Source organism: Oncorhynchus mykiss, chromosome 15 (genome assembly GCF_013265735.2).
Source record: "Oncorhynchus mykiss isolate Arlee chromosome 15, USDA_OmykA_1.1, whole genome shotgun sequence".
In the NCBI taxonomy this organism is placed as follows: domain Eukaryota; kingdom Metazoa; phylum Chordata; class Actinopteri; order Salmoniformes; family Salmonidae; genus Oncorhynchus; species Oncorhynchus mykiss.
In genome coordinates, this window is record NC_048579.1 from 69,147,941 (window position 1) to 69,163,819 (window position 15,879).

The 15,879-nt window shown below is 44.6% G+C and overlaps 1 protein-coding gene across 2 annotated transcripts; it reads right to left on the reverse strand.

The window, feature by feature from the left end:
- Nucleotides 1-1,536: 1,536 nt before the first annotated feature.
- LOC110490790 (low affinity vacuolar monovalent cation/H(+) antiporter-like) lies at nt 1,537-15,754 on the reverse strand. Of its 2 annotated transcripts, none has more exons than XM_036945098.1 (20): nt 15,488-15,754; nt 13,679-13,825; nt 13,254-13,369; nt 12,995-13,100; nt 12,523-12,639; nt 12,334-12,395; nt 11,579-11,731; nt 11,051-11,236; nt 10,746-10,845; nt 10,090-10,231; nt 8,845-9,028; nt 7,682-7,781; nt 4,582-4,700; nt 4,186-4,223; nt 3,932-4,083; nt 3,660-3,796; nt 3,169-3,263; nt 2,396-2,474; nt 2,116-2,224; nt 1,537-2,034 (listed from the first exon to the last, which is right to left on the reverse strand). In XM_036945098.1, exons 1-20 carry the CDS (start codon nt 15,555-15,557, stop codon nt 1,961-1,963), a joined length of 2,286 nt encoding a protein of 761 aa, XP_036800993.1. In that variant the 5' UTR covers nt 15,558-15,754; the 3' UTR covers nt 1,537-1,960. The 2 variants fall into 2 exon arrangements, with proteins under 2 accessions (XP_036800993.1, XP_036800994.1); XM_036945099.1 differs by lacking the exon at nt 15,488-15,754 and adding an exon at nt 14,517-14,658.
- Nucleotides 15,755-15,879: the final 125 nt, after the last annotated feature.

The following is a 15,879-nucleotide window of genomic DNA, read 5'->3' on the forward strand; positions in this document are numbered from 1 at the left end:
TGTGGATCTGTTTAAGTAGAATACTGACATTGATCTGATTCATTCAGTGCCTTTCCCAAAGTTTCAATGATATTGAAGTACCACAACCTAGACAGAAGGAAACATGAGTAATGGTTTAGCTCGATCCAAACATACTGACCATTTAAACATGACTCCTCCTTCTCTATAATTTCCCCTCCCATCAAAGATAACATATGCACCACTTGTCAGATCAGTCAACAATGCATTGATGAATCTGTTCATTCTGTGCCCTTTTCAAACACATTGAACTGCTCCATTGTCAAGCAATCATTGGACAAATAGTTGAAGCAGCAATAATGTGGGACTATGTATTTATGCTGCTGTATTTATGGATGATTTAGAGTTCATGCATGTTGTACTTGGGAGCTGAATCTGAACAGTATTCTGCTGTTAAGGCTCAATGTGCAGACAGAGTGCCAGGGTCAGATAATCAACACAGATCAGATCATATGCGGAGCTGGGAACGTGGTTTAACGCCAAATATTATGGCACCTTGAATTCAATGCCATTAAATCTGCCTTGTGGAACAAAAATAGTATTTATTGATCGTTGCCAAGGGGGTAGTTTAAAATGTCAATGAATACCCATGATTCCCTACTCCCCATCAAGGAAATGCCTAAATCTGTGCCTGTCATAATTCTATTACTCCGCATGTCATTAGTCACCTTTTAAGTCGGAAAAGTCGTCTCCCCTGGACTTAACCATTTGCTACACAGCAAGGATTCAAGGCGATCGCTGAATTGATAATTGTATTGGTGAATTTTTGATTGTTGACGAGTCAATAAACATGTACTGTAAATAGTTTTGTATCACCTTCGTTTGCTTAGCCTGGTCACAGATCTGTTTGTTGTCTTGCCAACGCCGGTGGTCATTGAAGCAAGACAGCACAAACTGATCTGGGAATGGTTTGTCTGCTTCAACAGTGTAATGCTAACTGGCATGGAATGAGCTGCCATCCTTGTAGTGCACACTTTACCAAGTACTTGCCTAATAGTCCAGATTTATTTAACCACCATGGCATCCTCTGTGCAACAAGCACATTGAAATTGGCATGCCCTTGCTTATGACTAGATACCATTCCTTTACAGAGAGAGCTGTGTGGAAGGTTGTTTACCTGCCTGCTCAGGTACAATACCTTGTTGAAATAGACCTGGCTGCACCTTATCCAATGCAATACTTTGCAAAAAATAAAATCACAAGAATAGAAAACAGAACAGGAAGGTCAAGAAAGTGGCAGTAAATGTGTACTTTTCCCCATACAAATCCTAGCATTACACCATGTGTAGATGTTTTTGGTCCATACAAATCCTAGCATTACACCATGTGTAGATGTTTTTGGTCCATACAAATCCTAGCATTACACCATGTGTAGATGTTTTTGGTCCATACAAATCCTAGCATTACACCATGTGTAGATGTTTTTGGTCCATACAAATCCTAGCATTACACCATGTGTAGATGTTTTTGGTCCATACAAATCCTAGCATTACACCATGTGTAGATGTTTTTGGTCCATATGAATCCAGCTTAATAACCAAAGGCCAATGAATGTGAAGCACAATTGTGACCACTTTATAAATTCAATATTAACATACCCTGCTTTAACATATGCATTTTAATCTACCAAACTCCTACTGAAAACACATCTCCTACATATAGTTCACATACACCCCGGATGTGCAGTATAGGAATGTTAATTTGGAAGTCATAATGCAAATAATTCCAAAGGTAAAGGGCCATTGATGCCCAGAACTGGGTCATGTTCATTAGGCACAAAAGGAAGAAAACAGATTGCAACAGAGAGGGACTACCTGGAGTTCCCGCTGCGAGCCCTTATGAATATGACATGGCATCGAAATAGTTAACACAAACAAAGCAGCTCCTGTAAATAGTGACTGAAAGGACTCTAGGAGTTGAAGTTTGTTCTTTGCAGAGCAGCTCAACAGGCGTGGGGTGATGGGGCGAAAAAGTACAACGCCAGTAGAATGAGGTAAACCACCACCAAAGCAGTCCCTGGAAAGGAAACAGAGGTTCGGAATTCATTCTAATCCGTGATATCCGGCATAGCAACTCGAACCAAGCACAACAACTTACCCTGAAAGTAGTCAGACTTGCCATCCATGAAAATGTAGTTGACCACAATCACACTAAAGATGCTGGCCCAAAGATGCAAGTCACTGAACAGGAGCACGAATCCCACATCCTGGAAAAGAGATGGAATCCTGTTTAATGAGATCAACTCTGACCACTACAGTCTACGATCAAAACCTGATGCTTTATGTACAGAAACAAGTGAGATACTGACAATTATATTGATAAAGTGCACGTCTGATGCAATTAATCACAATGCAGATAAAGATTTAAAATGACTTACATAAAAAGTGTTGAACAAGATGAGTAAGGGAATCTGAATCATGCAGACTTGCACTGCTATGCAGTTTCCCACCTCCAAGCTGCAGACAAATCAATGTCAGGTTACAGTTCTCAGAAACCCCAGGCCTAGGGGGGCAACAGCATTGCTCTGGGAATCATGTCAGATTTTCATGGCCAATTCGATAAGGGTGATCTTCAGACAGACAAGTCTCTCAACAAATGATGAGTTTGGGTAGGTGGGGCTTGGAAACATGACAGAGGCGGACAGCCAGTCAGTGGTCGTTGTCAGCTTGTAATGCTACTAGTCACTGGAGAAATACACTCATCGGGAGTGTAAAATATCTTTCACAAGCTCCATCAAGCTAGCTACCAGAAATGTTTACGGCAGGGTTCTGGACGGATTTCCCGGTGCTCAACTCCACCCTTTCCGCTCTGCCAAACTGACGTTGGTTTAGGTTTTATTTAACTTGGCAAGTCAGTTAAGAACACATTCTTATTTATAATGACGTCCTCGGAACAGTGGGATAACTGCTTTGTTCAGGAGAAGAACGGATTTTTACCTTGTCAGCTCGGGGATTTGATCTAGCAACCTTTCGGTTACTGACCCAATGCTCTAACCACTAGGCTACCTGCTGCCCCTACGTACAGTGTATGCTTGAACATTGGTACATTGCGGGAGGCAACCGGTCTGTCTAGAGATACTAGGTTATGCATGACGAGACAAGATCCATCAGGAGAGTGAAAACGCAGTATCCGAGCTTGATAGTGGCTTACCTGAGGCTGATGTTATTCTGCAGGGCAAACTGGATTCCGTTGAAGATCTCGGGAATTTCCGGCACCATCGCCAACACGGTCACGCCGATGAAATACTGCAGAAATCAATGACAGACAGTGACATATTGCACTAGCCTTTACATAGTCAGGACATAACACATTTTAAAAGTTGTTTGGCTATCCTTATGCTTATCCTGAACAGCAGGTCGCATCATGCGTGTAAAATTCAGTTTTATAAAATGACAGCGGCTTTCAATAATGAGCTTTCCAGAGACATTTTCTACCCAATTAAAACACATTTTATATTATATTCCCCTGGGTTTGGTCTCAGTTGGTCAATAGGCATGAAAAGGAAACAAGAGGTTTAGAATGGAGTGAAACGGGGACGTACCATCTGAACCTATCCAATAAGAAAAGCGAATGTTTATTTTCTGTTGCACAACATTTTTCTACGCTGTGGCCTAATGAACATGACTCAGGTGTGGGCGTACCTGGGAGATGGCGGAGTGGTCGAGGATGGGTTTGATGTGCTCCGTGGTGAGGTCGGCACAGGCAGCCATTAGCAGCGTGGCCATGATCAGCACAGACAGAGCCCTCAACCTGGACCAGTGGACAGTACCGTGACCACCTACACACACACAAACAAACATTAGAAACCAATACAATGAAGTATCACACATTCCAGTTCCTGTCTACTATATAACCACAACACCACAACACTTTAGAACTCATGGGGAAAAGCGTTTGTGGTTGGTGGGCTCACCGCTGGCGCCCCCCGGTGGGCACTGACCCTGGTGGTGGTCGTGCACGTCACTGACTTGGATGTCGTAGATGTGGGAGTGGGTCTTCAGGGTGAAGATGAGGCCAATCAGGTAGGCGGAGGGCAGCAACACGGAGATGGTGTATACCAGAGGCCTGGAAAACAAGCCATACAGCAAGTAACTACAGCGCAGCAGACCTACTGACTGGTAACACCAACAAACCATGGGACAGAATGGGTGTTTTATTGGAACTTACTCAATATGTCTGAGATATAAGGGTTCGTTACTTCCACTCTGTTGAGAAACATAGTATGGCTTTAGTTTAATACATGCTTAAGCATTTGGGGCTACCCACAAACACCCCTCACAACATCATCATAACACACTTCCACAGTAGTCACGACACTACAGACGTGGCTTCAAATCATACTGGTTTTCAATCAAATACTTGAAAGAAGCCTGTCTGGAATACCAGATGGATGGGTTAGGGTTACCCCTTCTGGCCACTGGGTCATTGGTTCCATTGCGCCAGATAAGCTCAATCAAGTGCAGTTCAAGTATTATTTGACCCAGAGACGCGTCACAGCAGCACAGTCAATGTAATAGTTCATAATGATGATGCAGCAGGCGAACAGGAGATGTAGGTACTAACCATGTCATAGTGGCAGTCCATACAGGTAAAGGGCCCGCTGGTGTTGGCTTGAGAGCTGGAGCAGCCCGCACACACCAGGCTACCGTAGGCCTTGGAGAACAGGGTTGGGGCAAATACGCCTGCGGGACAGAACAAAGTGTGTGAACTTGTTCGTAGATGTGCGTGTGTGTTCAGACTTCAAATCACATTTTATCGGTCACATACACGTGTTTAGCAGATGTTATTGCGGGTGTAGCGAAATGCTTGTGCTTCTAGCTCCGATAGTGCAGTAATATTAACAGTTTCACAACATATACCCAAAATACACGTAAATCTAAGTATGGAATGGATTATATATATACACACATACATACATACATATGTCAGAGCAGCATTGGACTAAGATAGTGGCATAGTATAGAATACAGTATATTCATATGAGATGGGAGATGCAATATTTACACACAATTAAAGTGACTAAGATACCGTAGAATAGTATAGAGTACAGTTTACACATATGAGATGAGTAATGCAAGATACGGAGACATTATTAAAGTGCCTAGAGTTTCATTTCCTTAAAGTGACCAGTGATTCCTAATCTATGTCTATAGGCAGCCGCCTCTGATGTGCTAGTGATGGCTGTTTAGCAGTCCGATGGCCTTGAGATTGAAAAACAGTTAGTCTCCCAGTCCCAGCTTTGATGCACCTGTACTGACCTCCCCTTCTGGATGATAGCGGGGTGAACAGACAGTGGCTCGGGTGGTTGATGTCCTTGATGATCGTTTTTGCATCCCTACGGCATTAGTGCTGTAGGTGTCCAGGAGGGCAGGAAGTTTGCCCCCGGTAATGCGTTGGGCAGACCGCACCACCCTCTGGAGAGCTTTGCGGTTGTAGGCGGTGCAGTTGCCGTACCAGGCGGTGATACAGCCCGACAGAATGCTCTTGAATGTGCATTTGTAAAAGTTTGAGAGGGTTTTAGGTGTTACGCCAAATTTCTTTAGCCTCCTGAGGTTGAAGAGGCACTCTTGCGCTGCCTTCACCACACACCGTCTGTGTGAGTGGACCATTTCAGTTTGTCAGTGATGTGTACGCCGAGGAACTTGAAGCTTTCCACCTTCTTCACTGCGGTCCCATCGATGTGGATAGCGGGGTGCTACATAATCTCATTTTTGTTGACATTGAGTGAGGTTATTTTCCTGGCACCACCCTCCCAGAGCCCTCACCTCCTCCCTGTAGGCTGTCTCATCGTTGTTGGTAATCAAGCCTACCACTGTAGTGTCGTCCGCAAACTTGATTGAGTTGGAGGCATGCATGGCCATGCAGTCGTGGGTGAACAGGGAGTACAGGAGGGGGCTGAGCACGCACCCTTGTGGGGCCCCGGGGGGGCGACCCGTCAGGAAGTCCAGGACCCAGTTGCACAGGGCGGGGCTCAGACCCAGGGCCTCGAGCTTGAAGGGTACTATGGGGTTGAATGCTGAGCTATAGTCAATGAACAGCATTCTTACATAGGTATGCATAGCTCCAGATTGGACAGGACAGGGTGCAGGCGATTGCGTCATCTGTGGACCTATTGGGGCAGTAAGCAAGTTGTAGTGGGTCTAGGGTGGCAGGTAAGGTAGAGGTGACATGATCCTTGACTAGTCTCTCAAAGCACTTCATGATGACAGAGGTGAGTGCCATAGGGCGATAGTCATTTAGTTAAATTTCCTTTGCTTTCTTAGGTACAGAGACAATGGTGGCAATCTTGAAGCATGTGGGGACAACAGACTGGGATAGGAAAATATTGAATACATCTGTAAATGGGACATTATTAACATGCTATGAGGACGCAGCTAGAGCACATGCTCTGAGGACGCAGCTAGAGCACATGCTCTGAGGACGCAGCTAGAGATACCATCTGGGCCGGCAGCCTTGCGAGGGTTAACACGCTTAAATGTCTTACACACGTTAGCCACAGAAAAGGAGAGCCCACAGTCCTTGATAGCGGGCCGCGTCGGTGGTACTGTATTATCCTCAAAGCGAGCAAAGGTGTTCAGCCTGTCCGGAAGCAAGACAATGGTGTCCGCGGCGTGGCTAATTTTCCTTTTAGAATCCGTGATGGTCTATAGACCCTGTCACATATGTTGTGTCGGGGCCGTTGAACTGGGACTTAACTTTGTCCCTATACCGACATTTAGCCTGCTTGATTGCTTGGCGGAGGGAATAACTACACTGTTTGTATTCCTCCATATTCCCAGTCTTCTTGCCCTGGTTAAATGCAGTGGTTCGCACTTTCAGTTTTGAGCGAATGCTCCTCTCTAGCCACGGTTTCTGGTTGGGGTAGGTTTTAATAGTCACAGTGGGTACAACATCTCCTATGCACTTCCTGATAAACTCATTCACCGTATCGGTATATGTGTCGATATTCTTTTCTGAAGCTACTCTGAACATATCCCAGTCCTCGTGATCAAAACAATCTTGAAGCGTGGATTTCGATTGGTCAGACCAGCATTGAATAGTCATTACCACGGGTGCTCCCTGTTTGAGTTTCTGCCTATAGGAGGAGAGGAGCAAGATGGAATCGTTGTCTGATTTGCTGAATGGAGGGCCTTATATGCATTCTGGAAGGTAGTATAACAATGGTTGAGGGTTTTAGCAGCGTGAGTACAACAATCAATATGTTGATTGAATTTCGGGAGCCTTTTCCTCAAATTTGCTTTGTTAAAATCCCCAGCTACAATAAATGCAGCCTCAGGATATGTGGTTTCCAGTTTGCATAAAGTCCAGTGAAGTTCTTTGAGGGCCATCGTGGTATCGGGCTTGAGGGGAGATGTAGACCGCTGTGGCTATTATTGACGAAAACTATTTTGGGAGATAGCATTTGATTGTGAGATATTCTAGGTTGGGTGAACAGAAGGACTTGAGTTCCTGTATGTTACACCATAAGTCGTTAATCATAAAACATATACCTCCACCCTTCTGCTTCCCGGAGAGTACATCTCGGCGCGATGTACTGAGAACCCAACTGGCTTTACAGAGTCAGACTGTATATCTCGAGGGACTTGCCTGTGTGCACACGTGTTTCTTTGTGTGTGCTTACATATGTTTGTGTGTATCTGTGCATGTGTGTTCATGCTCTTACCTCCTACTGATATGAAGAGCAGTGCTGAGCTGACCCCTGCAGAGCGGCTGTTGAACCTCTGCTCCCTGTGTTTAAAGCCCCCGATGATCATGCTGATACCCTGGGTAGACAGGAGACATGATGTAGTCCAGTCACTAAACCTCCAGTCACAAGTCCCCTGTGCTCAAGGCCAAGTGAAAGTCAGAGTCTCTTATGGCTGAAATCCCAGTCCCCGTGTTTGAGTTCTGGTCCAAGTGCTGGGTCCACATTAAGTCAAAATAACTTTATTTAACCCGTCAGATATAGAGTAGCGGCAAGAGGGATTTCCTCAAATGGTTTGCTATCCATTTTCCTTTCTGTGCCACCAAATGTTTGCATACTGGTAATGTTACCAGGGCCACATTCAGTTGAAAACATTGCAGATTTAAAAAAAATTACCATGAATAGAGCCAACATTATTATCCCTTATGTCAGTGAGGCATGTTTGTTCTACATAGCATATTTCTATCTGAACGTTCCAAAATGTTGCATCCTGCTGAACGTGCCCCAGGTGGTTGGCTATAGCTAACTAATGAGGTAACATGACTGAACAAGATGTAGCCTAAACAAAATGGTTAAGTCCCGTCTGCAAGTAGCCTCGTTTTAGAACGGTCCGCGATATGATTTATACATGTAAAATGTGTAGCGACGGTATTATGGGTCATGTCTTTTTAACGGTAAGGGCTAGAATCAAACCATTTTCTCTGAAGAATATAAGGAGAAGTGGCTAGTATGTTGGCTACATAACCGGGCTATGAAATGCAGTGGGGAAAGTGCAAAGGGTTGAGCGAGTCTACAAATTCAAAAACAATTCTATACACAAGGGAGAGAAAAACATAGCTAGACTGTTGTTCTACTATTCAACTTAAAGCTGCTACTGTTTTTACATTTCATGAAGCATCTTGTGTTTTTTAACCAGGCAAGGGGTATCTATCTGGTGACTGGTTAGCTACAGGGAAGAAAGAGTCGCCTAGTTTTATGGGTCTATTTAGTCAGTTGTAGTCTCATCAATTGCCACTGAAAAGTAAGTGTTTGAGTAATATTGTAGTCACTATTTTTGTTGAGGAAATGTTTGTGTGTCAGTCTGAGGGTAATGTTTTCGTGTATATCAGTGAGATGCCTGTGTGTGTCTAGGTGCCACTCACTGGGATAAAGAGAATACAGCCCAGCAGGGTTCCAGTGAGAGCAGCCTTGACAATCTCCTCATAGCACTTGGTGCCGGCCTTGTGACCCCTCAACAGGGCAGTGATGTAGAAGGTCATCTCTGTGATGGAGCCAAACGTGGCGTTAACCACTGCTCCCACCGCAAAGTTACTCTGGGCTGAGATACTGTAGAGACAGACAGCGTGTTACTCTGGGCTGAGATACTGCAGAGACAGACAGCGCGTTACTCTGGACTGAGATACTGCAGAGAGAGACAGCGTGTTACTCTGGGCTGAGATACTGTAGAGAGAGACAGCGTGTTACTCTGGGCTGAGATACTGCAGAGACAGACAGCGTGTTACTCTGGGCTGAGATACTGCAGAGACAGACAGCGTGTTACTCTGGGCTGAGATACTGCAGAGACAGACAGCATGTTACTCTGGGCTGAGATACTGCAGAGACAGACAGCGTGTTACTCTGGGCTGAGATACTGCAGAGACAGACAGCGTGTTACTCTGGGCTGAGATACTGCAGAGACAGACAGCGTGTTACTCTGGGCTGAGATACTGCAGAGAGCGACAGCGTGTTACTCTGGGCTGAGATACTGCAGAGAGCGACAGCGTGTTACTCTGGGCTGAGATACTGCAGAGACAGACAGCATGTTACTCTGGGCTGAGAAACTGCAGAGAGACAGCGTGTTACTCTGGGCTGAGATACTGCAGAGAGCGAGACAGCGTGTTACTCTGGGCTGAGATACTGCAGAGACAGACAGCGTGTTACTCTGGGCTGAGACACTGCAGAGAGAGAGACAGCGTGTTACTCTGGGCTGAGATACTGCAGAGACAGACAGCGTGTTACTCTGGGCTGAGACACTGCAGAGAGAGCGACAGCGTGTTACTCTGGGCTGAGATACTGCAGAGAGATGCACCATTTGAACTACTAACACAGAATTTTACCACCACCAAATTTAACTATCAACCAGCCTCAGGGGTGATTCTATTCAGAGGGCCTCGGCGGAGCACAAGCACGTCATTACATCCACAAACGTTCCGACTCATCAACCACTGTCACTTTTGGTTCACTATCATTACACAACCGGACAAAAAAGTGAATCATATAAACTCTACATGTGGACTTAACATCTGTTCAAAATAATGAGAACAATTTGACTCTAAGCTAGCCTCTTACTGTGGTTCTGGTACTTTGTTCATGTTGGCAGAGCAGACTGGGGGTGGGGGGGGTCTTACCTGGCGATGCCCATGCCGATATAATAAGACAGTGGGATGATGGAGCTGACGGCAGCGGCGAACTTGGCCTCCGAGCTGACAAACTGGTTCTCTGTGTCCACGTAGCCGACCACCAGGGTTGTGATGACCAGGGGCAGCAGGTCTGGGTGGACACACTGCTTTAAGGAGCGCCAGTGGAAAGTCTACAGTGCTGTGTTGGATATCAACTACATTGCAGAATCACAGATCTATAAATAACCTTGCATCCTAAAAAACGACTCATTGTGTGAACCAAATTAATGATTTTATACCTCTTTTTGCTTAAACCGATTCCCTCAAACCTGCTGATTGTCTGCTTTCAACAAAGTGGTGATGCACTGTAAAGAACCACTAAGCAGAAATTATGACCACTGCTGGGCAAGGGAAAAAAGTGCAACTTGCAGGTCATTCCATTAGGTCCTTGGTTGTGTTCTAGGTAATCTTTTTTGTCGTCAGGCTGCCCAACTCATAATATCTCTATAGCAAATGAATGTGGTTCCTAGGACACAAAACACTTCTCCAGGTCTGATCATCTAAGCCGTGTGACTGTATAAAGACGACCTGGAACGCCCCCACCAGTTCCCTGGAATGAATCAGGTGATAGATAATCACAACCATAATGGTCTGTTAAAGGATACTGACAGCGAACACATTGATTCCGTCCAAGGTGTATTTGTAGTAGTACCAGTTGAAGGCGTGGTAGCAACAGAGAAGCACTTGGCTATCACACCCTTGCGGCTGCAAAAGAGACAGAAAAACATAGCAAAGCAATCGTCAAATTATACATTTCCAAATCTAGGAAAAGGATTCCTCTAAAAAACACTGCCATTATTTGAAATCCACAGGGCCAAGTTAATGGGTTGGATTAAAGTGGTAACTAGTTCAGAGGCTGTGATAATGTCAACACCACATGGAAGGGGAAGATCTTGATGAGCTCGTCCACCTTTTTCAGCCGGTGGATGTGGACGTCCTCAGGGGGCATGAGGAGGATGATGGCCAGGGTGCGGGCATTCATCTTGGCCACAGGGATGGTGAAGACCAGGATCCAGGAGAGGAAGCAGGCCAGGCTGTGGATCAGCCCCAGGAGAGGGTAGCCTAGCAACAACCACACATAGGTACTGACACGACACTACACCCAACAGGGCACAGCACAGGAGACCAGGCAGGCAAGCAAGCAGGCACAGACACACATGCAAACACAAACAAAAGCACGTGCACAGACATAGTGGGGAGAGATGTGAAAAAGTACTGGTTATGAAATGGTCTTGGCAAAAGCTTGAAAACAGAGCAGCCAATCAGGCACTCCGATTGAGTTTAGAGATTGATGTCTTGTTAGTCTGAACAAACTAAACACATTCCATCGCAATCCACATAAGGAAAACAACATACGATATAACTTGACATAAATATTATTTGAGAAAATATTAGCCCACACAGGGGTTGAGGCGATAGGTGAGGGGACAAGACTCACCCAGTAACGCGTCCGTTGTGGGGGGACCTCGATGGGGACAGAAGGGGGCATGAGCAGGGGTGTAGACTCCTTCACCTCCTTTGAGTCAGATTCCTCTGGGATGGCCTCGCAGTGAGGGAACTTCACACAGCATCGCCTGACCAGGCTTCTGGGCTAAACATCCAGGTGAAAGGAGGAGGGAGCGTGATGGATGGAGGGAGCGAAGGAGAAAGCGTGATGGATGGAGGGAGCAAAGGAGAAAGCGTGATGGATGGAGGGAGCGTGATGGATGGAGGGAGCGAAGGAGAAAGCGTGATGGATGGAGAGAGCGTAATGGATGGAGGGAGCGAAGGAGAGAGCGTGATGGATGGAGAGAGCGTGATGGATGGAGGGAGCGAAGGAGAGAGCGTGATGGATGGAGGGAGCGAAGGAGAGATACATTATTAAACCTTATTAATAAATTCCAACAAACACTAAGCAATAGTATCAGGAGCATCAGTTTGACTATAACAATATTAAAATGGGCCCAGAGAATGAGAGTATTGAGGTGACAATTGCACACACTTCTAACAAGACCATGAATATAGCTGGGTGTTCAAGTCTTTAGTTATTTATTGTTGAGTTGTTGGACCTAGTTGTTGTAACGGTGTATGAGGAGCAAGGAGAATGATGAACACAGGGATCAAGCTGGTTCCTCGAGGCTATACGTCACCCTGACCAGGCAATAATAAATGGAGAACAAGACAAGAGCATAGTCAGCCAGTCATAACTGTTACCTTTAGTATGGACTTCCCAAAGGGCCACAGAAAGTAGCATGATAACTTCCAACACAGCTTCCCTGAAATAACATTCCAGACCCCAAAATATTAGAATTTAAATTCAGATTTGTCATCCCGACGTAAATAAATACAGATTTTATTTAAAAGAACATTAAAATGTGTGTATTAGATGAAAGGGGTTCCTACCATAAGGAACTCCAATGATGGTCAGAAACATTAGGACACAGACCAAGAGGTAGGCTAAAGAGATCCACCATCCAAATAAAATCAAGTATGCGATGTTTCCACAAGTGATCAATGAACCTGAAATCAAAGAGATAAAACAAGTGTATTCTATTCAACAACATAGTCTCTACTCTATATCTATAGAACACTGCAATCTTGAGTATTTTTCCCTCAAACATTTAAAAAATGATTCACATTAAGCCATGGTCGTGTTCATTGGGGCACATGGTAGCTAAATGTTTTCAAAAACGTTGCCACGGAAAACAAAAAACAACATTTCTTATTGGACATGTTCAGATAGTATCTCCCCGTTTCGGGGGCAGTTATCTCCGTTTGGTGACTACTGAACACGACCCGCACCTTTTCTAATGATCGTCATATTAGAGGTTCCGCAGGGGGCAAGTGAATTAGGAGCAGGAGGACAGACACTAACCTTGGGGTCTGACAAAGTTCAGCTCTGAGTACAGCTCCCTCACAATGTCCGACCTGTCCTCGATGGGCCTCTCAGTCACGTGACTCTTCCACTTTCTGAAGCCAAACTGAACATGTGCACACACACAACCAGACACAGACACACCATCACTTCCAAATTGAAGAGATATTTTGTAAATCATTCAAATGAAAACTGTTTTACATGGAAGACAAAAACTGCCAGGCTTTTTTTACTCCGTTGTGTCCAACACTCCACCCACCCTGTAGTTGTTGGCCAGTTTGTTTGCCTCGACTTCATTCTCTGCTCGGATGGTGGTCCTCAAGCTCGAGCCATCCTGCCAAACCTCTTCCCCATAGTGACATGGAGTGGTGCCTCCTGAGGGAACAGACACCAAGTTGCCAAACAAATGGATGAAATGGTCCGGCCAAGACGAGGAAAAAATAAGACAAGAAAAATGGATGAGGTCTTCCATGAAGTATCACACACTAACATATGGACATTTAAATATGATTTGATATAGCAGAATTTCATGAATATTGTTTCTCCCAAGCGTGTAGAGCTTAGCCAGCCCAAAAAACTAAATTACACCAATGCTATCGGTTGTACTGAGCATCATGGGTACTTTAACAAACAGTCAGTGTTGGTTGTGACTGTATGTGTTGCCAGGACAGGCTGTAGCCTCACCTTTGTGTGCAGACAAACATTTGGGGGTGTATTGGTGGGAGACATCTGGGGAAGGGGTCTCGGCCACATGACTGCCAATGTCCACACACAGTCGGTCACACTGGGATGTACGGCGGTAGACCCTGGGGTCATGGTCCCATTGGGTATCTGAGGGAACAAACGAGAGAGAGGAACAAACATTGATATGAAACAACCTACCCTTCAATGTCTCCATTAAGTGTTTATTCATCAACATAACTTGTGTAGGGTAACAAATTACATCCGAGAAGATGCAGGTAAACTTGCATAAAACGTTCAGAATAAAATTATACATTTATTAGTAGAGGTAGGTATCCCCCAGAGAACTAAACTCAACAATGATAGACAAACAGAATCCATATGGCATAACTACAGCCAGGAGTTTCTCCTCATCAGGAATAACTCTGGATCCCAGTTGGTCAGGTCATGTGAGACCTGTGAGGACCAATGCACTAAACCCGTCAAGTCAGTGCGTGACTAACGGAAAGCTCCTGACAGTCACATGCAGCGACACCCAATTCTTCAGTGCAGTGATACCGGTGAGACTGATGACATTATCTATGGATTTCAAATGTTAGTGGATTTAACGAGCACTATGATGATGCACACACATGTTGCCTCTTTAATGCCTCTGTGGAGGTTTACCACTTTGACAGGGGAGCAAGATAACTTTACAACTTGTCTTTAAAAAAGGACAAGCAGCGTTTTCTAAGTTGAATTCATAGAATTTGAAATGGTCATACATGGAAAATCCAGAGAGCAACAATCACTTGTAAATCCAACATGCGCTCTCTCCTGACCTGACATTCCCCAAGCTTACACATCTCCACAGGACTTAAGATGAGCATCACTGTCCCAAGACTCCTAACTGAACAGGGAAGGGATTCTTTTCAACATGTGACATCGTCTTCATGCAACTTCAATTATGAGATGGGCCAGTCAATCAATAGACTCACAGTTCTCATAATCTGAGGGAAAGCAGATTGATATTATTTTCAATTAAATACAAATTTAGTGAAAGCATTCCTCCTCATGTTGACATGTCTTAAAATGAGCTATCCTCATGTTGTTGTAATCTTACCACTACTGTAGCAAAAGGCAGGGTTTCCCAAACTCGGTCCTGGGCTCCCCCTGGGTGCACATTTTGGTTTTTGCCCTAGCACTATACAGCTGATTCAAATGATCAAAGCTTTATGATGAGTTGGTTATTTGAAACAGCTGTGTAGTGTAGGGCAAACACCAAAACGTGCACCCAGGGGGCCCCAGGACCGGGTTTGGGAAACCCTGCCTTAAGTAATAGTGCAGCGTAGCCTACAATCTCTGGTAATAAGAGTCCATAAACTATTTTCAGAATCTGGTTCCAATATCTGTGAACAGAAAGACATACTGGGGGTCTGAACAAATTATCAAGCAGTTTTCAGATGTACGTCACAGGAACGGTGAATAAACAAGTCTGTGAGGCCTGGTTATCCTAGATACATTAAGTGTAAAAAATATATATTTGGGGGCTCCTCCGCACAAACTAAATATTGTGAAATCTAAGGAAAGCAGCCTACCCATACACAACACAGGTGATTTTAATCAAAGTTAACTATTGAACACTAACGGACAAGGAACAAATATAGGCTTTTCGAAATGTCGAACCTTCTATGAAAGGTACAAAACAAATGCCAAAGTGTACCTTGAGAGCTGTGTCTATGTACGACACAACAATTGTTGCAAACGCACGAATATCGCGTGCTAAAGAAACCGCGGAGATGGATAGAAGGAACGTTTACGATTTGTTCTTACCTGAACTTTCAGCCGTGGACCTCCGCCTACGCCTCTCCGTATCAACAATAGGAGCTTTAATGTGGGACATTATTATTGATTATAATTCCCATAGAGATAACACCACGCCGGTTTTATCAACTCAATCCCGTTCTTCAGCGTTTCTCTGTGCGCTTCCTAACCATTGATGACATACATGCATGTATCTTAACAACTCGTGGGAATTGTAGATCATCATATCTTGTCCTTCTCCATCGACTGCATTCTGGGATGTGTAGTGACTCTGTGTCATGTCCTGTGCCCATTCTAAATATAAAACAAATTTGTTTGAAAATCCAATTCACAATTTATGCTGTTTATGATGAAATATGTTCTATTGAATAATATGTATTTTCTGTTATGCTGTGTAGACC

Coding starts and splice junctions, on each gene's coding strand:
- LOC110490790 (XM_036945098.1), bottom strand. CDS start 15,557: ATGTCCCACATTAAAGCTCCTATTGTTGATACGGAGAGGCGTAGGCGG. Junction 9,029..10,089: donor ATCGGCATGGGCATCGCCAG/GTAAGACCCCCC, acceptor CTGTCTCTACAG/TATCTCAGCCCAGAGTAACT. Junction 4,084..4,185: donor TTATATCTCAGACATATTGA/GTAAGTTCCAAT, acceptor CTTGTTTTCCAG/GCCTCTGGTATACACCATCT.